Source organism: Pelophylax lessonae (genome assembly GCF_965119305.1).
Source record: "Pelophylax lessonae genome assembly, chromosome: 6".
Classification (NCBI taxonomy): Eukaryota; Metazoa; Chordata; class Amphibia; order Anura; family Ranidae; genus Pelophylax; species Pelophylax lessonae.
The window spans coordinates 73811474-73837908 of record NC_138773.1 but is presented as its reverse complement, the minus strand read 5'-3'; the positions used below and the strand labels follow the sequence as shown (position 1 = coordinate 73837908).

The 26435-nt window shown below is 43.6% G+C and overlaps 2 protein-coding genes across 2 annotated transcripts in view; one reads left to right on the top strand and one right to left on the bottom strand.

The window, feature by feature from the left end:
* Positions 1 to 12491, bottom strand: part of LOC309559025 (ankyrin repeat and fibronectin type-III domain-containing protein 1-like) — a 722127-nt gene extending 709636 nt beyond the window's left edge. The window contains exon 1 of the mRNA XM_082262137.1: positions 12363 to 12491. Within this exon, the coding sequence (XP_082118263.1) occupies positions 12363 to 12364 (2 nt within the window). The 5' untranslated portion in view covers positions 12365 to 12491. The remainder of the gene's footprint in view (positions 1 to 12362) is intronic.
* The window catches only part of ABCA3 (ATP binding cassette subfamily A member 3), an 899850-nt gene that overhangs the window by 94593 nt on the left and 778822 nt on the right, over positions 1 to 26435 (top strand). The gene's annotated exons all lie outside the window — the stretch shown is intronic.

The following is a 26435-nucleotide window of genomic DNA, read 5'->3' as shown; positions in this document are numbered from 1 at the left end:
TTAAGATCTTGAGGGGTTGAATCAAGATTGCGATTTTTTTAACAATTATTCGTGCAGCTCTAATGCATCCGAATATCCATACACATCAGTTTATATGTGCCAACATCCATTTTTTGAAACCGATCAAAGCCCTATTTTTGTCCTGTTAAAAAACAGATCGGACAGAAAACGAATGTAAATGGACAAACTGTGTAAAAAACTGATGAGCAGCTGATGAGAAACTGATGTAAACTGATGAAAAACTGATGTAAACTTCATCCGCCTTTTCTTTGAAAAAACGTGACTGAACTGATAAAATAAACAGCCTGCATCTGTGAAAGGGGCCTATATTTCCAAGTAACAGTTCCAGCTCATTGATAAAGAGAGGCAGGAGATCTACGAGTGCTGTGTTTGGGAACATCTCCGTGTTCCAGAACGCTTGCGTTCCCTAGAGGTGGATGAGGATATCACTCACAACTTTAAATGCTGTTTCTGTGAGTTCCTCTTGGGCCAGCAAATTACGATGGACAAATTTATACTTGTGTGGCTGGGAGAAGAAGACATCCATCTTGAAGGCCATCACCCTCGGACTGGGAAGTAGGTCAATGTTCTTTGCCCTTGGTATTACAGTATCTGTAAAGACAATGTTTTGTGTTTTTAAGTCATGTTCTGCTATGTGGTGTTGTTGATGTTATGGGTAATTTATTGTCTATCATAAATAGGTTGTGCCTTTTTGGTCAGAAGTGTACTGAACATTGTTAGAAGGGGGAAATGTGTCTGCTGGCAGTGTTAGATGCTGAACTGTATCAACCAGGGGTTCATATGATGGTTTACCCACTTTTGTATAGAGAGGAGTAACACCGCTCAGGTGAGTCTGTGTCTACGATCCAAGGTGGGTGCTAAACCTCGGCTCTCCACCGCAAACAGCATACATGAAGAAATTGGTCGCACACCACCAGGAAATTCAGTGAAGAAGTTCTTTATTCATGGCGTCACTGGGGGGGGGGGGCAGAGAGGGCCATGGCCCCCCCCCAACATTACACTGGGCCCCCCATGTGCCCCCCTAATTAAAATGCTGTTTATAAATATATGCCGAGGCGCCGCGTTGCAGCGGCAAAAGGCTCCCTTGCTGCGCCCTATTCAATCAGGGACAGGTTAGCGTAGGGAGGGTGTTCTTGTTGGAGGCATGGCGGCGTGACGTCACGCGGTAGAGGGAGAGTGTGCGCACCTGCGCTGTCACAGTATGTGCAGTGAGTGTACCAACCACCAGCCCGCCCAGCCCTGCAGAGCGCGCACCGCGGACAGCAGAGGAGCCAGAGTACAGGACAGGAGGAGCAGGCCCGAGGCATCCATTTTAGAGGTGGCGGGTGAGTTGAGCAGTGAGTCCACTGCACATTTACAGTCTCATACCACCCTCACACCCCTGCAAAGGACAATGTGAACTGACACACATGTATAATACATGTCAGTAAGTTTGCTATGTCGAACTGTAAAATTCTGTCAGGAATATTTCATGTTTATGCGTTCGATGCCCCTTGTTTCTTGACAATGGACATCAAACGCATAAACATGAAATATTCCTGACAAATTTTTAGGAATATTTCATGTTTATGCGTTTGATGCCCATTGTCAGCATGTTTATGCGTTTGATGCTCATTGTTAGGAATATTTCATGTTCATGTGTTGGATGCCCATTGTCAGAAATATTTAATGTTTATGCGTTTGATGCAATGGGCATCAAACGCATAAACATGAAATATTCCTGACAAATTTTTAAGACTATTTCCTGTTCATGCGTTTGATTCCCATTGTCAGGAATATTTATTGTTTATGCGTTTGATCCCCATTGTTAGGATTATTTAATGTTTATGCGATTGATGCCCATTGTCAGGAATATTTCATGTTTATGAGTTTGATGCCCAATTGCCCATTGTTAGGAGTATTTCATGTTTATGCATTTGATGAAATGGGCATCAAATACATAAACATGAAATCTTCCTAACAACGGGCATCTAACGCATGAACATGAAATATTCCTGACAAATTGTTCAGAATATTTCATGTTTATGCATTTGATGCCCATTATTGAACAAGGCTATGATGGAGCCTCTGTAATGAGTGGACGTCTTAATTGCATTTTATTGTTGGCCCCCCTACTTTTGTCCCTGTCCCCCCATGTGCCCTCCCTAAATATAAAAGCTGAAGATGCCAATGGTACAAGGTACAGCAGGGTGGATATGGTAGTCGCGTTTCACACGAGTTCCATGTGCTTGTTTACTATCTAGTGAACAAGCACGTGGAATTTGTGTGAAACATTGGGTATTCTGAGAATGGAACAGTTAACAAGATATCCACATTTACTTTATCATTAGGTTTTTATTTTTGTAATTTATAAAAGCTTATATTAGGCTTTTAAATACATGATAATTCAATTTAGCATATATGCAAATCCAATTTATTATTTTTATTTGAACATCAAACCATGGGTAACAGCCCCACGTCTGTTCAGGTTTCATGTAACATTCAAGTGTCCAGGAGCATAAAAGGGTAAAGAAATGTGCCAGTGCTGCCATCTTGTGGAAATGATAAATTATAACATCTGTATCCATATACACCCATACACTATATTACCAAAAGTATTGGGACGCCTGCCTTTACACACACATGAACTTTAATGGCGTCTCAGTCTGTAGGGTTCATTATTGAGTTGGCCCACCCTTTGCAGCTATAACAGCTTAAACTCCTCTGGGAATGCTGTCCAAAAGGTTTAGGAGTGTGTCTATAGGAATGTTTGACCATTGATCCAAAAGCTCATTTGTGAGGTCAGACACCGACGTGGATGAGAAGGCCTGGCTCGCAGTCTCCGCCCTAATTCATCCCAAAGGTGTTCTATCATGTTAAGGTCAGGACTCTGTGCAGTGTATAAAAATAAAGGGTATGGTGCCTCTCCTTGCTAGTTCAGGGTGCCCTATGTAGAGCTGCCTTCAATTTAAGTGATAGGTACTTAAATAAAAGTAGATATGTATATAGTGAGGCGCTGCTACTGGTTATTGCACCAAAATAAATAAAATAAAACTATATAGAATGTTGCTGCATGCAAATCATAAAAATTGAAAAAATAATTAATATATTTAAAGTGCTTGTGCAATCAGTGCTGGATTCTGTGTATTCAAAATGAATTAGTGTACCATCAAGGAAGTAACAAAATACAGTGTATTGTATACTATGTTGTATACATATAGTGTGCAATATACCATATAAACTAAATAACGATGCTGGATGCAAGTGCAAAAAAATCAAATCAAATATCACCCAATATCGCTGCTATGAAGTGAAACACTCAGCGTTTCTTCAAAAAAATTATATTGTAGGAAGTGAACAAAATGAATGAATTATTAATGTCCATAACAGTGGCGGCTGGTGCTCAAAATTTTTTTGGGGGGGGGGGCGCAAACAGAAAAATGTAATAGGCATTTCTTCGCGGCAAAAAACGCAGTAACAAATAGCGTGACTTTTTGGTCACACATATGTGAAAGGGGCCTTCAGTAATCAAGGTACAGTGTGCCCCCATCAATGCAGAGTGACCAGTGAGCAGTGCTCCCATCAATGTAGAGTGACCACGGTGTGCCCCCTTCAATGTAGAGTGACCACAGCATGCCCCCATCAATGTAGAGTGACCACAGTGTGCCCCCTTCAATGTAGAGTGACCACAGTGTGCCCCTTTCAATGTAGAGTGACCACAGCATGCCCCCTTCAATGTAGAGTGACCACAGCGTGCCCCCTTCAATGTAGAGTGACCACGGTGTGCCCCCTTCAATGTAGAGTTACCACAGCATGCCCCCTTCAATGTAGAGTGACCACAGCATGCCCCCTTCAATGTAGAGTGACCACGGTGTGCCCCCTTCAATGTAGAGTGACCACAGCATGCCCCCTTCAATGTAGAGTGACCACAGCGTGCCCCCATCAATGTAGAGTGAGCACAGCGTGCCCCCTTCAATGTAGAGTGACCACAGCGTGCCCCCATCAATGTAAAGTGACCACAGCATGCCCCCTTCAATGTAGAGTGACCACAGCGTGCCCCCTTCAATGTAGAGTGACCACAGCGTGCCCCCATCAATGTAAAGTGACCACAGCATGCCCCCTTCAATGTAGAGTGACCACAGCATGCCCCCATCAATGTAAAGTGACCACAGCATGCCCCCTTCAATGTAAAGTGACCACAGCATGCCCCCTTCAATGTAGAGTGACCACTGTGGGAGGAGGCAGGGCAATCTGATTTTTCCACTAGGGGGAAGTTCTGCTTTAAGGCTAAACTTCAGAGAAACTTCAGAGAAACCGCAAAATGCACAGATAAAATACATGTATGGAAGCAATTTTACATGCCAAATAATTTGTATTTGTGCCCACCCAACTCTAAAACGTACACAGCTCTGCCACACAGAAAAAGTCTTGTCTAGGAGTAAAGATTTGCCTGATTTGTTCTCTGCTGTAAGAGGGGGGGTAGTTACATCACGCATAAGGGAAGGTTTACAGAAAATGAGTACAGTTAATACAATGACCACTGGTCATAACCACAAAAATTTATTTGGTGAAATACCATAGGTAGTAAACATGATGCAATTGCATTGCTCATTAAATTGCTTTAGGCAGCACAATAAATGAATTGCAAGGAGCAAGTGTAACTGTGTGAGTGGGGAAGCTGATGTTAGTGAGCTTTTTTCTTGGAGTTGGGTTTATTCTTTAGAGTCAAATTTAAGAAACCTCCACTTTATGCTTGTTATGTGTTCCCATTCACAAAACAGAAATAAAAGCAGGGCTCGACAAACCCCGGGCGCCAGGTCGCATTGGCGACTAGAATTAGCCGCCTGGCGCCTGGGCTACACAGCGCCAGGTGTATTCTCGCCAGATATCCGCGAGGTACAGGACACCCACAAGTGCCGCGCAATGTCCCGGCTGTCTGTGTCAGCTGTGACAGAACAGAGCCAATTTTTCCTGTATAGTTCCAGCTCCGTCCTGTCACCGGTGGGGTGATATCAAATGCACACCGCCTGTGAGGAGAGGTACAGGAAGCATTGGCTCTGCATTCTTCCTCCAGTGCTGCTCCTCAAACTCTCCACCAGCATTTGATGCCAGCAGTACCCACAGCAGTACCAGCTAGCAGTACCAGCCAGCATTACCAGCCAGTAGTACCCACAGCAGTACCAACCAGCAGTAACCACAGCAGTACCAGCCAGCAGTACCCAGAGCAGTACCAGCCAACAGTACCCACAGCAGTACCAGCCAGCAATACCGGTCAGCAGTACCCACCAGAAGTACCAGCCAGCAGTACCCACAGCAGTACTATCAGCAGTACCAGCCAGCAGTACCCACAGCAGTACCCACCGGAAGTACCAATCAGCAGTAACCGCCAGCAGTACCAGCCAGCAGTAACCACCAGCAGTACCAGCCAGCAGTACCCACAGCAGTACCAGTTAGCAGTAATCACTAGCAGTATCAATCAGCAGTAACCACCAGCAGTACCAGCCAGCAGTATCCGCCAGCAGTCACATGTGCTATGGGTGCAACCAGCCCCAGTACATAACTGTAAATATCCCAACATGTGCAATGCTTCTGACTCTTACCACCATGACCACTTCAAATCACCAAAATGGTCATGGTGGTTAGAGTGTTCCTTTAATATCTCTCAGAAGAAGTAAACCAAGTACACACGGGTCGAATGCCAGGCAACATCAGCTGGTTCAATAAAACTGGCTGCCATTGGGCACGTGTGTATGGCAGCCGGTCTGACAGAAGCCGGCCATTCGGCATGCATGAAAAAAAACTGGCTCCTAACTTTTTAAGCTGGCTCCTAGATTCCAAGAAAACTTGTCAAGCCCTGACTAAAAGTAATAAAAAAATAATACACTTCTTGCCTTTCTACTTGTTTCTTTGGAGCAGGTTTGTATACAGGACTCTACAAGTAGCTTCTATTGTTTAGAATAGCTTGCAATGTCCAAAAAGGGAACAGACTGGGGGACCAATTCTTTTTTAAGATCATTAACATTCAATGTATTTTGAGACATGTAACCCTTTGTTAGAGCAGACAGTAAGCACATCTAGTTTTTAACTAATAGTAAGATTTGTCAACACAGTACAGACAAGTCCACAGCTCCCTACTTAACATTGCTTTGAAGGGGAAAGCTAGGTAGAGTTTTTAACCACTTCAATACTGAGCATTTTTACCCCCTTCCTGCCTAGGCCAATTTTCAGCTTTCAGCGCTGTCTTACTTTGAATGACATTTTCGAGGTCGTACAACACTGTACCCAAACTAAGTTTTTTTGTCATTTTGTTCACACAAATAGAGCTTTCTTTTGGTGGTATTTAATCACCAGTGGATTTTTATTTTTTTGTTAAAAAAAGGAAAAAAGACTGAAAATATTGAAAAAATAACACATTTTTCTGCGCTTTTGTTACAAAATATTGCAAATAAATAATATTTTTTCATAAATTTAGGCCAAAATGTATTCTACTACATTTCTTTGGTGAAAATAACCCAAGTGTATATTATTTAATCTGTGGGAAAGTAATACAGTCCACAAACTATGGTATATATATATATATATATATATATATATGAAAATTGATAAATCCTAAAGAACTGACAGCCTATCTCATTTCTTGAGGCCCAGGACAGTACAGAATCAGATGTACCCTTGATGACCCTTTTTTGAATGTAGACAGTCCAGTGTATTTGGTAAAAGGCATAGCAAGTTGTTTAACCACTTCAATACAGAGCAGTTAGACCCCCTTCCTTCCCAGACCAATTTTCAGCTTTCAGCACTCTCACACTTTGAATGACAATTGCTCAGTCATGCTACACTGCAACCAAACAAAATTTTTATCATTTTTTTCACACAAATAGAGCTTTCTTTTGGTGGTATTTGATCACAACTGGTTTTTTTTTTTCTTCGTGATATAAGCAAAAAAAGAGCAAAAATTTTGAAAAAAAACACTTTTTTTTTAGTTTCTATTATACAATTTTGCAAAAAATTAATTTTTCTTCATACATTTAGGCCAAAATTTATACTGCTACATATCTCTGGTAAAATTAACCCAAATTAGTGTATATTATTTAGTCTGTGTGAAAGTTATTGAGTCTAGAAGCTATGGTACCAATTACTGAAAATTGATCACACCAGATGTACTGATGGCCTATCTCCTTTCTTGAGGCCCTGAAATGTCAGGACAGTACAAATACCCCCCAAATGACCCCTTTTTGTAAAGTAGACAGTCCAAGGTATTTAGTAAGAGGCATGGTGAGTTTTTTGAAGTTATAATTTTTTCCCACAATTCTTGGGAAAATTAAGAAAATAAATTGTTTTTCTTTTTTTTTCCTAAAACGTTGTCAATTTATAGGATATTCCTAACACATAGCATGTACACAGCAAAAATGACACCCCAAAATACATTCTGCCACTCCTCCTGAGTATGGCAATACCACATGTGTGAGACTTTTTCACAGCTTAGCCATATAGAGGGGCCCAACATCCAAGGAGCATCATCATGCATCCTAGCCACTTGCCTAGGCCTATTTTTGACATTTGGTGTTTACAAGCTAAAATCAGTTGTTTTGCTAGAAAACTGCTTAGAACCCCCAAACATTATATATTTTTTTTTAGCAGAGACCCTAGAGATTAAAATGGAGATTATTGCAATATTTTTTATCACACCGTATTTGCGCAGCGGTCTTCCAAACGCAATTTTTTTGGAAAAAATTCACTTTTTTTTAATTAAAAAATAAGAAACCAGTAAAGTTAGCCCAATTTTTTTCCATAATGTGAAAGATAATGTTACGCCGAGTAAATAGATACCCAACATGTCATGTTTCAAAATTGCGCACGCTCACGGAATGGCGACAAACTTTGGTACTTAAAAAATCCCCATAGGTGACAATTTAAAAATTTCTACAGGTTGCCATCTTTGAGTTACAGAGGGCTCAAATTATTCCCCTTGCCCTAACGATCGCGGCGATACCTCACATGTGTGGTTTGAACACCGTTTACATATGTGGGCGGGGTTTCCGTATGCGTTGCTTCTGCGCGCGAGCTAACGGGGACAGGGCGCTTTAATTTTTTTTTTTTTTTTTACTATTTATTTTATTTATTATTTTTTATTTTTACACCGTTTAACAAAAAAAAAAAAAAATCATCATTTTTATTTCTATTACAAGAAATGTAAACATTACTTGTAATAGAAAAAGGCACGACAGGACCTCTTTTTTGTGAGATCTGGGGTCAAAAAGTCCTCAGATCTCACAAGTACACTAAAAGATAGGAAAAAAAAAAAAAAAATTATTATATAAAATGAAAAAAAAAAAAAAAAAAGGACCTTTAAACCGGTTGCTAGGCAACAACATTTTCCGTAGCTCCGGTCCTCCAAGACCATAGAGTCAAGTGAGGGCAAGCTTGCCCTCACTCAACATCCTGTCTGTGAGGATCCGGGACCGGATCGTTTTCCCCGCTGCCGGCGGGTCCGGTAAGCGGAGAAAAGGACCGGACGCGGCTGGAGGGGGGGGGGGGCACCTCTTCCGCCATCCCGGAAGGGTGATCCCACGGCGAATCCGCCACTGGGACCACCCTTATCGGAAAGCCAACCGTCCACCGTTTAAAAAAATACCAGGGTTATGGCAGCTATCTGCTGCCATAACACCGGTATTTAGGTTTAAACGGAGGACGTATATAAACCTTTTTGGACTTGGACATGGTGGCTGTATGAAGGGTGACAGGTACTCGGGTACTTTGTTGGGCAGGTGACAGGCAGGTGACAGGTACTCTGGTACTGATGAGCAGGTGGCAGGTACTCGGGTACTCCGATAGGCAGGTGACAGGTACTCGGGTACTCTGATGGGCAGGTGACAGGCAGGTGATAGGTACTGATGAGTAGTACTGATAGGTGATACTGTACTGATGGGTACTGATGATCAGTACTGATACATGATAGGTACTGATGAGTACTGATGAGTAGTGATGGGTACTGATGAGCAGGCGGCAAGTACTCGGGTACTTCAGGCGTCAGGTACTCTGATGAGCAGGTGGAAGGTACTCGGGTACTCTGATGGGTAGGTGACAGGTACTCAGGTACTCTGATGACGGGTACTCCGTTGACATCAGAGTACCCCGAGTATCTGTCATCAGAGTACCCGAGTACCCGTCATCAGAGTACCCGAGTACCCGTCATCAGAGTACCCGAGTACCTGTCATCAGAGTACCCGTCATCAGAGTACCTGCGTACCCGTCATCAGAGTACCCGAGTACCTGTCATCAGAGTACCCGTCATCAGAGTACCCGAGTACCTGTCATCAGAGTACCCGAGTACCTGTCATCAGAGTACCCGAGTACCCGTCATCAGAGTACCCGAGTACCCGTCATCAGAGTACCCGAGTACCTGTCATCAGAGTACCCGAGTACCTGTCATCAGAGTACCCGAGTACCCGTCATCAGAGTACCCGACATCAGAGTACCCGAGTACCTGTCATCAGAGTACCCGAGTACCTGTCATCAGAGTACCCGAGTACCTGTCATCAGAGTACCCGAGTACCTGTCATCAGAGTACCCGAGTACCTGTCATCAGAGTACCCGTCATCAGAGTACCCGAGTACCTGTCATCAGCCCATCAGAGTACCCGAGTACCTGTCATCAGAGTACCTGATGGGCTAGTGACAGGTACTCGGGTACTTTGATGGGCTAGTGACAGGTGCTCTTTATTGGGGGGGGGGGGGCAATCAGTGTGTTTGGGGTGCACTGTATTTGGTAACTAGCTGTTACCACACTCTCTTCCTCACACAGGATCAGTGTGTGAGGAGGAGAACACGGTGACAGCTAGTTACCGTGTTCTCTGCTGACATTTGTGACCGGCTGTGATTGGACACAGCCGGTCACGTGGTAAAGAGCCAATTTCATTGGCTCTTTACCTAGATCGGGGATCGACTCTGTCCGAGGGACGAGCCTCGTCCCCGATCGCTGCTCTGCGCGCCCCCCGGGGCGCGCATGGCAGAGAGAACGAGCGGCTCGTGCTGGAGCCGCTCATGTGATCGGCTGTGATTGACACAGCCGATCACATGGTAAACAGCCAATTTCTATTGGCTGTTTACCTTGATCAGGGATGGGCTATGTCCGAGGGACGAGCCTCATCCCTGATCGCTGCGATGCGCGCCCCCGGGGGCGCGCAGTAGCAGCTAGAGCGGGCGGACGTCATATGACGGCCGCCCGGAACGGTAAAGCCATCCTGCCGGCGTCATATTACTCTGCGCCGGTATGGATGTGGTTAAAGCTGTCATTTTTTGGAAAATTAAGAAATTTAAAAATGTATATATATATATTGTTTTTTGTTACATAATGTCACCAGTGCACCAGAGACACTAACTGGTCACAGTACACAAAAAAAATAAATAAAAACAATTCATTCAGTTTGTTTTGTTGTGATTAGCTGTGATTGGCCACAGCTGATCACAGGGTACAGACGATCAGTGTGACCAATCACAGTTAACAACACAATTGTACACAATGGGCGGCTTGAAAGGAAGCCATCCATTGTTTACAACTACCATGTGTCCTGATGTGATTGGTTACAGCGGTCACATGGTGTCAGTACAGTGATTAGTCATTGGCTGTGTCCCATTGACACAGCCAGTGACAGATCGCACCACCCTGTGGGAGTGCGTGAGGCACAATCCGGGAGGACATCATGTGACGTCCACCTGGACCGGTGAGAGGCCGGCCCCTGGCGTCATTCGGCTATAGGCCGGAGAGGAAACAAGTTAAGAAGGTAGAAAGATAAGCAACAGTTAAGGGCCGGTTCACATGTGTGCGGTGCCTATTTAATGTGTGCTACCATTGAACTGTATTATAATTTACGTTTTGATGTCCTCCCATCAAGGATGCAGCATGCAGGACTTTGAAGCACTTTCATCAAAATGCGCATTCTAATAGAGTTCAATGGTAACCCAGCTAAAAATGTCTATAAAATGTGCATAAAAACATGCCATACCAAAAACGCACCAAAAACATTTTTTAAGTTATACTTTTTTTAATTGGAACAGGTAACAAATATAAAGTAGGTGTTATTCTAATTCGGCTGCAAAGGTGAAAATACAGTTTAACCTCTTGGCAACCACCCCACGTAAATTTACTGCGGGGTGGCAGCTCCTCTGTGCAGAATCACGTACGAGTACGCGATTCTGCACTTTCGGGTCTGTCGCCGGCGACCCACTCCCACTGTGATTGGACACAGTGAGAGCCAATCAGTGGGACCGGCGTGCCTGATGTCCACCGGGACCTGCCGATTGTTCCCAACAGAGGCAGAACTGTGGTCTGCCTATGTAAACAAGGCAGATCGCTGTTCTGTTAGTAGGGAAGACTAAGATCCTGTGTCTCTGCTAAGCAGGAACACGGATCTCTGTCTTCCCAAATTTGAAGCACCCCCCCACACACAGTAAGCACCCCCTAGGAACATATTTTACATAGTTATATAGTTAGTCAGGTTGAAAAAAGTCCATCTGGCTCAACCAATCGCTGGGGGTGTCAATACAAAGTTAACGACACCCCCAGATCAGTTCCCATATCGCAGTGCGAACTGTCAGTTTGGACAGGAATCGGATCACATAGGTGTGAACACCCATGCAATCCGATTCTGGTGCAGACCAAAAAAAGGGTCCTGTGCGAGTTTGGTCTGAATGCGATGCAAATTCAGCCATGCAATCTGTATGGCTGAATTTGCAGCGCACAGACATCGCATGTGATTTGCAGAGCAGTGCGTTGCGAATTACATGTGAAGTCTGACATCGCATATGTGTGAACGTGCACTAACTTAATAAATAAAAATCCTTTAAAAATATATCCCATAGTTTGTAGACGCTATATATTTTGTGCAAACCAATCAATATACGCTTATTCAGATGTAGCAGAATATAAATTGGCCTAAATTGATGAAGAAATTCGATTTTTTACATTTTTTTTATTGGATGTGTTTTATAGCAGAAAATAGCTTATAATAGCTGTTTATAGCACAGGAAATAAAAACCGCAGAGGTGATCAAATACCACCAAAAGAAAGCTCTGTTTGTGGGTGAAAAAAAAGACATACATTTTTCTAGGGTTCAGCGTTGCACGACGGCGCAATTGTCAGTTAAAATAACGCAGTGCCGTATCGCAAAAAATGGCCATGAAGGGGGGCAAACCATTCGGAGTTGAAGTGGGTAAATATAGATCCCCATAGCGATTTCCATGTAAGATTTGACATTTGGTATTTCTTCTCAAACAAGTGGCAATGCACAAATGCGTAAATGTGTTAAAAAAAAAAAAAAAGCTACACACTGATTCTCTACAGGAAGCATCTTACACACTTACATTTCTGAGTCCTCGGAAAAATGAGTCTCTTCGGGAAGGCTGGTTCCAATATTCAATAAAATAATAAACGCCACCCTAGGGTTAGCAGGAAATAATGTCGTACGGGACGCACATCCGCAGCGGCAAACGCTCTGCAAAAAATTGTCACAAGCTGAGTTCATTTCCATGGCAATAACGGATATTACAAATCAACCGGCATTAACCCTTTTGTGATGCCCAGATGACAGGTAGCAGCGTCAGTATGAGTCACCTAACTTGCCTATACCTCTATGAATGATCTTCCAACCTATATCATCCTTATGAGTTTTAATTTTGTATAAGGCTTTTATTGGTACATGGGTCACTGGGCATTGTGCTAAGAGTGGTCATAGATCTGGGGCAAAAGAGGAACGCCATTCCCTGCACTGATCCAGGAGAAGTTGGGCTGCTCATCAAGTCCCTGCCACTGTTTGACTCTCGGTGGAGATAGTCACCATCTGTAGCTGAATGGCATTGGTGCCTGCTGCTGTATCACATGATCCGTGTAGAACAGATGGCCCCAACCTTAGTCAATGGCTGCCAGACCCAATACTCCACCCTGTCCCTTTCCATTATCTACAAATAATGGAGACCACACAATGAATGGAGTAAAAAATGGCCATAGTAGCCTCTTTATTACCTACTTCAATACCGGGCACTGTCACCCCCTTCCTGCCCAGGCCAATTTTCAACTTTCAGCGCTGTCACACTTTGAATAACTATTGCGCTGTCATACAACACTGTACCCAAATTAATTTTTTATAATTTTCTTCACACAAATAGAGCTTTCTTTTGGTGGTATTTAATTACTGCCGGGTTTTTTATTTTTTGAAAAAATAAGTTTTTCTTAGTTTCTGTCAGAAAATTTTGTATATAAATAATTCTTCTCCTGCACTGATGCGCACTGATGAGGCGGCACTGATGGGCACTGATAGGGTGACACTAATGAGGAGGCACTAATATGCAGCACTGGTGAGCACTGATAGACGGCACTGATAGGCAGCACTAATGGGCACTGAGAGGTAGCATTAATGGGCACTGATAGGTGGCACTTATTGGCAATGAAAGTTGGCATTAATGGGTGGCACTGATGGGCAGGCACTGATGAGCACAAAAAGGCGGCACTGATTGGCATAACTGATGGGCACAGATTGGCCTCACCTATGGGTCCAGACTGGTGTCACTAATGGGCACAGACTGGTGTCATTGATGAGCACAAACTCATGTCACTGATGGGCACAGACTCGTGTCACTGATGGGCACTTTTTGGGGCTGCATTGTAATAAGGGCACTGATGATGATGATACCCTGATTACCTTTACATGTCTCCCCTGTGAGGAGATGCCACTGATCAGCTCTCCTTTCCACACACTCTGTCAGTGTGAGGCAAGGAGAGCCGGAAACAGGCATCTTGTTTACATGTGATCACATGGGTAAAGAGCTGCGGCTGCGGCTCATTGCTGAGATCGGGGTGGGCATCATCATATGATGTTATCCCAGAACGAGAGCCACCCTGCTCTGCTGTCATTTGAAGACGTCTGAAGACGTCATACGCACTGACGAAACGCGCGTAAGGTGGAACGCACGCTGCACACGTCACGGGAGCCTGGGTGGAAGGCAAGCCGGTACTCACCGCTCCCCAATCATAGGCACCATTTTGGCTGACGTTTCTCATGATTTTTTTTGATTTTTATGTACTGTGAACCAGCAAACTTTATTAAAGAATATTTTAACGGTACTGCACTATTTGGAGCTTTTTTTACTCTCTGCCCTGATCGGACCCTGAGGATCCAGGCCATCCAGGAGAGGGATTCCGGATCGTTACGGGACTACAAAGCCCAGCAGTGACCTACCTGGCCCTGGCGGCCATAAGGCTCATTAGGTTTTAATACCATATGGTACCTAAGACCCACTACTTCTGGTGAGTGCACCCCCAAATTATTCCCCACGGTTGACACCACAAGTACCAGCATTTGGATTATTGGAGGACCCAGCACAGAGCACTTGCACTTTCCTTTATTGGCACTTAAGTTTTATCTGTATATTCACCCAAGTCACATATGAACTTTTTACTTGGACTTTATTTTTTTACTATTTTGCACTAAAGGCACATATATGTCATTATATTCTATTTATTGTGATTTTCATTAACTTACATATATCTTTCATCACCTCCTACACCCATTGGATATATGATACTGTTATTAATTTAATTAATTTATATTGGTTTTATATCTCTATATTTATTTAGAATCACTTAGTCGTTCACACATATGCCTACAATCTTTTAAACCCAGGATATTGACAAGCCATTATCCATCCCTGGGTCTATTTTATCAAGCGCTATAGCAAACCTCAAATTTTTTTGGGATTTTACCTCACATTTACCTCATATCCTATAGCAGCTGCTTTCATCTTTCCCCCTCCCTCACATTTATTTATTTATCACCTATTCCCTCCTATTAGTACATGATCCATAGGCGCGAGGGATATACATACCTAACTTGGAGTATATTTACCTTTTAGATCAGTCACTAAGCCCATTGGTCTTTGAAGGCACCCCAAATGTTCCAATTATGCACTGTGGGACCTTTTTACCATAACAGGCCCCTAGCAGCAACACACCGGCTCGGAGACAGCACACTTACCGCAGTGCAACCATTACCATATTCCAGCTAAACCGTCATTAAAGTGGAATGCACCAGAGGGACACATTCCACCGATGGGTCCCGAACCCTTCTTTACCCTAGATTATTTCCCCCCAGCAAAGACCAACAACCGCCCAGCTGCCATGACATCCAGTTATCCCACTGATGAGGAAACTGACCAGAACAGGCAGGGTGGGTGGGAAGCTGCCTTCTGCGTCTGTCAAGTTCCACTGGTGGCCAGGACTAAACCCCCCCTCCTTAGGCTGTCCTAGACCCCACCCAGCCACAAGATATCCCCCAATCAGGTAAGCCCTTTACTAAGCCCCAAAAAAAAACAACTGTTAACCCCTTCCTGACTTGCCTCCCCCTCTTTACACTGCCCTACGCTATTTCTTTTTTTTCCCTCACTCAACGGTTGTAACTCCAAAACAGCAAATTCCAGCACTAGGATCCTGATACTGGTATCTATTGGCACAGAGGAGGCCTGGCTCACAGTCTCCGCTCTAATTCATCCCAAAGGTGTTCTATTGGGTTGAGGTCAGGACTCTGTACAGGACAGTCAAGTTCCTCCACCCCAAACTCGTTCATCTATGTCTTTATGGACCTTGCTTTGAGCACTGGTGCGCAGTCATGTTGGATCAGGAAGGGGCCATCCCAAACTGTTCCCACAAAGTTGGGAGGAGGAAATTGTCCAAAATTTCTTGGTATGCTGACGCCTTAAGAGTTCCCTTCACTGGAACTAAGGGACCAACCCCAAAAAAACAACCGCACACCATAATCCCCCTTCACAGTGCACAAAGCAAGGTCCATAAAGACATGGATGAGCGAGTTTGGGGTTAAGGAACCTGACTGGCCTGCACAGAGTCCTGACCTCAACCCGCTAGAACACCTTTGGAAAGAATTATAGCGGAGACTGCGAGCCAGGCCTTCTCTCCAACATCAGTGCCTGACCTCACAAATGCCCTTCTGAAAGAATGGTGAAACATTCCCATAGACACTCCTAAGCCTTGTGGACAGCCTTCCCAGAAGAGTTGAAGCTGTTATAGCTGCAAAGGGTGGGCCAACTCAATATTGAACCCTATGGACTAAAGACTGGGATGCCATTAAATTTCATGTGTGTGTAAAGGCAGGCGTCCCAATACTTTAACAATATAGTGTATGTAGTCACCATGTTGACGTGATAATAAAGCCTCCGTTTTTTAAGCACTTTCAGCAGCTGATTTAGGCTCCTTTCACACTAGCGTGACTTGTCATGCGACTTTGGAAACATAAAGTTGCAAGACAAATCGCAGCATATTGATTTCAATGGCATCATCTCCAATCTATGCGACCTAAAGTTGCAGCAACTTTGAAAAGATCCCTGCACTACTTAGAGATGCAATGTTCTTGTGACTTGAGTACCAGAGAGTGTAAAGTCACATAAAAGTGACACTCAAAATCGTGTGACTTTGAAGGCGCACTAATGTGAACTGAGCCTCAATCACTTACTGACTATGCCATTTCTTTATCTTTTAATCCTGCCGTATGTTCCACTTTAAGTTGGAGCCATAACTGCAGGTTTCCTGTTTCAGGGTGGCTCCTTTCTCCTGCGGCACCCTATGGAGCCACCCTTGCATGTTGAGTTATGTCTCCCTACATTGTGTGCACCAATAGAATCACACAGCCCTATGACCTAGTATGACAAGGCACTTTCCTGCTTCCCCTCCTCATCCCCCCTCCCTTCTTCAAGCTAACAGGCTGACTGGAGGCTGCACTGTCCACTGTTAATGCTTTGCTATAAGACCAGAAGTTCGGGGAAGCAGTGCTGAGAGAATAGGAGCCGCCAACATTGAGGCTGGGTTCACACTGGTGCGATGTTAGACATCACATGTGATTTGCACTGCTCTGCTGTGCAGATAACATGCGATGTCTGTGCGATGCAAATACAGATTGTATGGCTGAATTTGTATCGCATTCGCACCAAAATTGCGCAGGACCTTTTTTTTGGTCCGCAATGTGTACACACATGCGATCCGATTCCTGCACCATTTTGCAGTTCGCACTGCGAACCGATCTGAGGGTGTCATGGTCAGGACCTGCTGATCGGCTGTGTCCAATCACAGCCCCGAGCTTTGTGTTGACAAACAACACAGAGCTCTGTACAGAGGGAAGAATCTCTGTGTTTCTTTTGCCTGCAAAGCAGGTATAAGAAACAAAGTGATCTTTAGTAAAAAGCAGGATACATTACACTTTGTTAGGAACGCAGCTAACCCCAGATGTTAACCCCTTCCCAGCCAGTGTCCTGAGTACAGTGACAGTGTACAGTATTATCACTGATCACCGTATTATTGTCACTGGTGATGTCAGTGTCAGTTAGCCAGTTCCCACAAAGGGGTTGATTTACTAAAGGCAAATAGACTCTGCACTTTGCAAGTGCAGTTGTTACAGAGCTTAGTAAATGAGATAAAGCTTCCCTTTCCAAAGGATACCCAATCACTTGCAAGGGAAATTAAAAAAAAAAAAACAAATTTTTGCTTGCATCTGATTGGATGATGGAAGTCAGCAGAGCTTCTCATCATTTACTAAGCTCTGGGACTGCTACTTGTAAAGTGCACAGTCTATTGGCCTTTAGTAAATCAACCCCAATCACTTTCACAAAACCAGTTGAAATACACTTATTGGGATTTTCCTTTATCAAAGACAAGTAGCAGAATATATTTTGGCCTACATTTATGAGGATTTTTTTTTTTTTATTGTTGGATATATTTTATAGCAGAAAATAAAAAATATTGTTTTTTTTTTTTAATTTTTGTCTTTTTTCATTTATATAACAAAGAATAAAAAAAGCACAGGAATGATCAAATTCCACAGAAAGAAAGAAAGCTCTATTTGTGCGGAAAAAATGATATAAATTTCATTTGGGTAAAGTGTTGCATGATCGCCCAATTGCCAGTTAAAGTGGCGTAGTGTCAAATTGTGAAAAAAGGCCTAGTCATGAAGGGGGTTATAATCTTCCAGAGCTCAAGTAGTTAATATTAGAAAAGGTTAATGTTGGGGTTACAGGAAAGGATAGTGTTAAGGTTACAGCGAGGGTTCGTTTTTCATTATTAGGACTACAAGGAGGTTTAGTGTTAAAGTAAGGTTGATTTTAGGGTTACAGGGAGGATTAGTGTTAGGGTTACAGGGAGAGATAGTGTTAGGGTTGCAGGGAGGATTATTGTGAGGGTCACAGGGAGGGTCAGTGTTAGTGTTGAGTTTACAGAAAGGGTTGGTGTTGGGGTAAAGGAGAGGATTAGGGTAGGAGCTATAGGGAAGGTTAGTGTTACAGGGAGGGTTAGTGTTAGGGTTACAGGGAGAGTTAGTGTTAGGCTTACAGGGAGGGTTTGTGTTAAGGTTACAGGGAGGAATATTGATAGGATGACAGAGAAGCTTAGTGTTAGGGTGACAGAGAATGTTAGTGTTAGGTTGACAGAGAAGGTTAGTGTTAGGGTAACAGGGAAGGTTAGTGTTAGGGTAACAGGGAAGGATAGTGTTAGGGTGACAGGGAAGGTTAGTGTTAGGGTGATAGAGAAGGTTAGTGTTAGGGTGATAGAGAAGGTTAGTGTTAGGGTTACAGGGAAGGTTAGTGTTAGGGTGACAGAGAAGGTTAATGTTAGGGTTACAGGGAGAGTTAGTGTTAGGCTTACAGGGAGGGTTAGTGTTAGGGTTACAGGAAGAGTTAGTGTTAGGGTTACATGGAGGGTTCATGTTAGGGTTACAGGGAAGGTTAGTGTTAGGGTGACAGAAAAGGTTAGTGTTAGGGTTACAGGGAGGGTTAGTGTTAGGGTTACAGGGAAGGTTAGTGTTAGGGTGACAGAGAAGGTTAGTGTTAGGGTGACAGGGAAGGTTAGTGTTAGGGTGACAGAGAAGGTTAGTGTTAGGGTGACAGGGAAGGTTAGTGTTAGGGTGACAGAGAAAGTTAGTGTTAGGGTTACAGGGAAGGTTAGTGTTAGGGTTACAGGGAAGGTTAGTGTTAGGGTTACAGAAAGGGTTCTGTTGTGGGGTTACTGGGAGGGCCGGTGTTATGGATACAAAGTTGTTGATTTACTAATGGCAACTAGACTGTGCACTTTGCAAGAACAGTTGCACTCATTTTCCCCAGAGCTTAGTGAATGCGGTGAAACTTTACTTTGTAAAGAATACTCATTCATGAGACTATTTCCTGTGCTGGTTGAATGTTTTTCATTGGTTATGAACAGAAAATACTGAATTTGGCCACTAGATGGTGGTAGGTATTATAGGACATTTCTGTGGTACATAGCACCATCTAGTGGCCATGTGCAGTATTTTCTGTTTTAAATCAATGGAAAACATTAATCTAGCACAGGAATAAGACTGAAAACGTTTCGTTTTTTTTCTTTTGCCTCATTTGCACAGAATGAATGCACTTGCACTTTCACTGGACACATTTTTTAGAACTATGCCACTATGTCAGCGCGTACATATTTTTACAACAGAAAAAGTTCCCGTTCTGATGTTTTTAAGTTTCAATGGAAACTGGATCTGGTCATGGACTACATTTTTCAGAATTCACTCAGGCATGACATTGGATTTTTGATTGATTCTGTTTTTTGTTCTTGCTGTGGACATTTTTATTGATTTTTTTTCCTTTGTGAATAATTTAATAGCTTTATCTAGGTGATTCCACTTTGATCGCTGGATGATTACAATTGTTTTTTTGTCTACTCGTACTTGTATTTATTATACAACAGACTGATCTGAATTCCCATTTACTCCTCACATTAGATAAATTGTGCTGCCATATGATGTGCTATCGCTCAAGGAAAAACTACTAATAGATGGAAATCCTCAGCTGAAGAGATGAAAAGAAATCTTTACCGTTCGTACAAAGAACGCCATACAGCCTGTTTGTTCCTGAGGGGCCCGCCATGTAACCGCACAGCATACCAAAAGATGCCCAAAAGTACGCAATCTGCTGCTCACATAAATACATAAAGGAAAGTTCTGCCAGCTGCACAGATCTCATCTCTGCTTTTTTCATCACAAGATTATCAGAAGATGAAGGAAATATAAAAAGCACAGCCTTCTTAGGAGAATGGAAAACACAAATCCTGGGATTTAAATAGCAACAGAAGTCAACAAGTAGAACTAATCAGAGATGCGTTAGCCACAGGGACGGATTGACATAGAAGGAGCCTATAGGCACAGAGGATATGGCCCATTAAACCTTAAGCTGACTATGTACTAGTAGAATTTTGTTTAAAAACTTTATGTTTAAGAACATTCCTTCCATTTTTTATTGTTAGTGGGGTCAAATTGGCATTAATTTTACGACCACAGTAAGGGAAAAATGTAACCACTTAAGCCCCGGAAGATTTTACCCCCTTCCTGACCAGGGTTTTTTTTGCGATTTTTTACTGCGTGACTTTAACGGACAATTGCGCGGTCGTGCGACGCTGTACCTAAACTAATTTGACGTCCTTTTTTCCCCACAAACAGAGCTTTCTTTTGGTGGTATTTGATCACCTGTGCGATTTTTTGATCATGCTCTATAATCAAAAAAAAGCGTAAATTTTGCAAAAATAACAATATTTTTCACATTTTCTTATATGAAATTCCCCCCAAAAAAATTTAAAAATCAAAATTGTTTTAAATTTTTGGCCAATTTGTTTTCTGCTACATATGTTTGGTAAAAAAAATCACAATAAGCGTATTTTGATTGGTTTGTGCAAAAGTTATTGCGTTTACTAACTAAGGGAAAGATTTTTGTAATTTTTGTTGTTTTTTTTTTTAACGAGTAATGGCGGCGATCTGCGATTTTTTTTGCGGGACTGCGACATTGCGGCGGACAGATCAGACCCTTGACTGTCATTTTTGACACTTTTGGGGTTACCAGTGACATTACTGCAGTAATCAGTGCTATACATATGCACTGTTACTGTAAAAATGACACTGGCAGGGAAGGGGTTAACTGTATTGGAGAGGGAGGGGTTAAGTGTGTCCTAGGGGCGTGATTCCAACTGTATAGGGACATATCTACTATTGTAAAAACAGAGATCAACGGTTCTACATAGTAGAACCGTCTGATCTCTATTTTTACTGAATTAATTTTTATTTGATTTTCACAAAAAAGAGACAAAAATATAAAGCATAATAAAGAAAAATAGGTTACAATGCAATGTGATATTATATAAAGCAAGAACAGGAAACAAAAAGATTAATATACTACATACGTTCATGGCCTAGGAAGATACCACCATGCTTTGAATTACGCCATGATCTGGCGTCAGTATCTCATTGAACACTATGAAAGTAAGAGCTCTGTTGCCAGAGAAGCCAAGCTGTATGAAATTTACTACCTCGAAAACACAGAGTAAGCATATGCCTTTTCTAAGGAAAAATGTTGGTTAACTAAACTTATTACCTCTATATGGGAAGGGGCTATAGGTTGTTTCCAACATCTAGCGATGACCGTTTTAGCTGCTATCAGTATATGTATGAACACCGTTCTGATGTCAAAGGGTATGTTTTCAATGCCCAAAAAAAGTAGGGCTAAGGCGGGTTCAGGTTTAATCAATATACCCGTAACCTCAGAAAGTATTTCAAAGATTTTCCTCCAGAAACTAATAAGTCCTTTACAGGACCAGAATATATGAAAAAGTGTGCCAATTTGGTCACACTTACGCCAACATAGTGGATCATACTTAGGGTAGATTGAAGACAGGCGGTAGGGAGTCAGGTACCATCTAGTAACTATTTTCTGAAATTGTTCCCAGTGTGTAACACATTGTGTTGCCTTATAAGACGTGCGTATCGCCCCTCTCCATTGCTCGTTGGAAAAGGACGAACCCAGGTCTCTTTCCCATTTCATCATGTAGGGTGTTTTAAAAAAGGTGAGTTTCTGCTGTAGTTGATTGTAAAACACCGATATCCCTTTAGGCTGCATTCACATGTCAGCTTATAATCGCGGGCAGAACCGCCGCGGTTCCGCCCGCGATTCGGAGATTTATTGCAAATCGCGGGACGCCTAGCGTTGCCCGTTGATTTGCAATAGCCCCCCAAACGCCGAGCGATGTTGCCGCGATTTACGCCCGCCGAATCGCGGCAACATCGCGCAAACAAAATCGCGGGACGCAATACGCTCCAAAGAAGCTCTTGTACTTTTTTGGAGCGTATTGCGTCCCGCGATTTTGTTTGCGCGATGTTGCCGCGATTCGGCGGGCGTAAATCGCGGCAACATCGCTCGGCGTTTGGGGGGCTATTGCAAATCAACGGGCAACGCTAGGCGTCCCGCGATTTGCAATAAATCTCCGAATCGCGGGCGGAACCGCGGCGGTTCTGCCCGCGATTATAAGCTGACATGTGAATGCAGCCTTAATCTTGGAATTTGGGTCTGTAAGGTATTTCCAGAGTGATTGAGGGATGTCAAGTTTAGGGAGTGGATGTTTGGATATAAAGCTCACTATGCTAATGTAAGCAAAAACAGCCTGAGGGGAAAGTAAATATTCTCGTTGCAGGGCTGCAAAGGATTTGATAATGTTATCTTGATACAATTGCGTGACTGTGTCAATGCCTGCCGACACCAATTTATTAATGTGAACACAAGGAAGCAAAATGCTCATAGTCGATAAGGGTATGGGAACTGATATGTTGTTTTGCTGTGGCTGTAGCTGGGATTGGGCAATTAGATAACGCCAAGACTGTAGGGAAGCTCTTATTGTTAGTGGGAGAGTATGTATTGTTATAGGTTTCCACATGTCCGCCAAAAGTAACGTATATAAGTCTTGTGAATTGGATAGTCCAGATTCTATCGGAAGCCACGGGAGAGATATTTTATGGGTTCTGTGGGTAAACCAATACTGCAAAGGAGCCAGGCGGGATGCATGGTAATAGTCCTCAAGACTTGGCAATCCCAACCCACCAACCGATTTATGTCGTGTCTATTTTTACACAGGGGAGAATGACAGGCGGCTTGTTTACATTAGCCGCCTGCCTTTCTCCCTCTCTACCGACGATCGCCGAGTGACCGGCGGACATCGGGTCCACCGGTCACACGCACTGACTCCTTAGTGAACGAGCCACGGCGGGCGCGCGCCTCAGCGGGCGCGCTCGCCCGCTATTGGCTCACAAGCCGGTGACAGGCTAGTGACGTATATATATGTCACTTTGCCTGGCCGGGGCCGACCGCCGCAGTATATGTACTTGCGGCGGTCGGCAAGTGGTTAAAAGGAGCAGAATGGAATTTTTTTTTTATAAGTTTTTATTTATTGCTTTTAATAAGAACAAAGGAAAAACAGTTCGCCACGCAGGGCAAGATAAAAAAAAAAAACAGCAAACAGCGGGGAAAAAAATCCCCAAACCCCACCCCTCCCTTCCCCCCGATCAGGTGCACCACCCACCTAGGAAAATGGAAAATGTTTGGAACGAATATCTAACAGTGAATGTGGTTTTCGTTCAGAAAAGTCAACTTACTCCAAAACTTAAAGTAGAACTGTAGGCATAATTTTTTTTCATTTTGGATAGAGTAAGGGAAGGTTATAACCCCTGTCAGATTTTTTTTGTTTTGCCATCTGTGTCACATTGGGGAGATTTACCTTCACTTCCTGTCCCACAGCCAAAACAGGAAGCGAGAGAAATTTCCTGCAGCTAGTGTCCCCATTGGATGCCTTCCCCTCTATTACCTTTCTGGGAACAATCCAAAATTTGACATTTTCTTTTACTTTCAATGATAATAGTAATAAGGACAAATAGAGAGGATAAATCTCCGTAATAAAAGCAATAAAAAATAAAAAAAATAATAGTTGTTCTAATCCCTCTCAATTCAATCCAAAACAAATAAAAAGTTTTGCCTTTAGTTATACTCAAACGTTGAAAGCACACGGTTTTAAAGTACATTAGTCAAGTCATCAAATGTAGATGAGACTATTTGTATGAAAATTTATTAGTGTATGGGCAGCTTATTTTCTTTTTATTAAAGCAGAACTAAACTGTATCTTAGCAGCACAAACTAAAAACACTATTTAATACATTTTTAATAATTAAACACACCCATCCATCCATGTCTCCATGCTTTATTTAGTTGAGAAATCACTTTGAAAACACCCCCCTACGGTAGCATTTCTAGGTGCAGCCATCTTGAGTTAGGGCAAGATGATTCATGTAGCATTAACTTCCATTTGCTCTTAGCTCAGGCATGCAGGTAAGAGGGTGTGCTTAGCGGAGAAAGCCCCTTCTCCTATCCTCCAAATCAGTGGTCTCCAAACTGAGGCCTAGGGGCTGGATGCAGCCCTTTGCTTGCCTTTATCTGGCTCTTGAGGTACTATTCCTCCTACTAATATGAGGCACTATTCTTCCTATCGACACCAACAGTGGTGCCAAATTCCTCCCACTGACACTAACGACGGGGCACTATTCCTCCCACTGACACCAATGACGGGTCGCTATTCCTCCCACTGACACCAATGACGGATTGCTATTCCTCCCACTGACACCAATGATGGGGCATTATTCCTCCCACTGACACTAACGATGGGGCACTATTCCTCCCACTGACACCAATGATGGGGCACTATTCCTCCCACCAACACCAATTATGTTGCTCCATTCCTTCCACTGACACCAACAATGGGGCACTATTTCTACCACTGACATTATTGGAGGGGCACCATTCCTTCCAATGACACCAATGACAGGGCACTATTCCTCCCACTGACACCAATGATGGGGCACTATTCCTCCCACTGACACCAATGATGGGGCACTATTTCTCCCACTGACACCAATGATGGGGCACTATTTCTCCCACTGACACCAAAGATGGGGCACTATTCCTCCCACTGACACCAATGACAGGGCACTATTTCTCCCACTGACACCAATGACAGGGCACTATTTCTCCCACTGACACCAGTGACAGGGCACTATTCCTCCCATTGACACCAATGACATGGCACTATTTCTCCCACTGACACCAGTGACAGGGCACTATTCCTCCCATTGACACCAATGCTGGGGCACTATTCCTTCCACTGACATCAATGACGGGGCACTATTCCTCCCACTGACACCAATGACAGGGCACTATCCCTCCCACCGACACCAATTATGGGGCTCCATTCCTTCCACTGACACCAACGACGGGGCACTATTTCTACCACTGACATCAATAGTGGGGCTCTATTCCTTCCAATGACACCAATGACAGGGCACTATTTCCCCCACTGACACCAATGATGGGGCACTATTCCTCCCACTGACACCAATGATAGGGCACTATTCCTCCCACTGACACCAATGCTGGGGCACTATTCCTCCCACTGACACCAATGCTGGGGCACTATTCCTCCCACTGACACCAATGATGGGGCACTATTCCTCCCACTGACACCAATGACAGGGCACTATTCCTCCCACTGACACCAATGATGGGGCACTATTCCTCCCACTGACACCAATGATGGGGCACTATTCCTCCCACTGACACCAATGATGGAGCATTATTTACTCCCATTGGTGCCAGGCTTATTCCACTCCCATTGGCCCCCTCAATGTCTGAAAGACAGTAAACCGCCCCCTTGTTTAGAAAGTTTGGGGACCCCTGCACCAGATGAAAGAAAAAAATGCCAAGAAAGACTCCTGGGATGTGGGACATCATTCGGGCCTAGGCCAGAAACCAGGAAGCCACTGAAGAAATGTAAAAAAAAAAAAATGTAAAACAAGTAAATACAATAAAAATTCCTATCTATTTATTAAAGAGGAAGTAAACTCTGCATTCCCTATCATGCTTTTCATCTTCTTAGCTTTAACAACTTATTTATAATCATTGCACAGTATAATGTATAAAGAACACAAAGAGGGCGCACCGACCATGTGCATTACCCAAATGGAATTTATTAAAATGAAATAAGAGGAGATATACTCACAAACACAAATAAAGGTAAAAGCATATCGATCCACAATGGACCCAAAGCAACCAGGTCTCCAGGACAGTGACCAGCATTCCAGAGGACCTTCGGAAAGGCAGATGCGTTTCGAGGGGAGATCCCCTTTTCTTCAGAGCTCTGTCTCGCGGGTCTTCAAAGCTGTGCCACAGACAGTGGAACCCGCGTACCTGGCATGCTCTTAATGGGGAGACGGCACACAGAGCATGCCGTGAATCAAAGGACAGGAAGCGCACAGGGCCAGAATAAAGAGCATCATGGGCTTGGTGCTGAGGATTTTGAAGGGCCTTAAGGGCCGTGCCTTGGCATGCACCCAGAGGAGGAAGGGTGCAGCCATGCATGCCTAATTCAACATGGGATGCTGTCTCTGAAGCCCATAAACACATCCATGCATCGGCAACTGTCCCTCCTTGTCCGGCCTTCGCGCTGTGTGGGGAGGTTCTGAGGGAGCTGCCTTGGGAAGCGAGCATAGAAGCCAGACTTCTGTG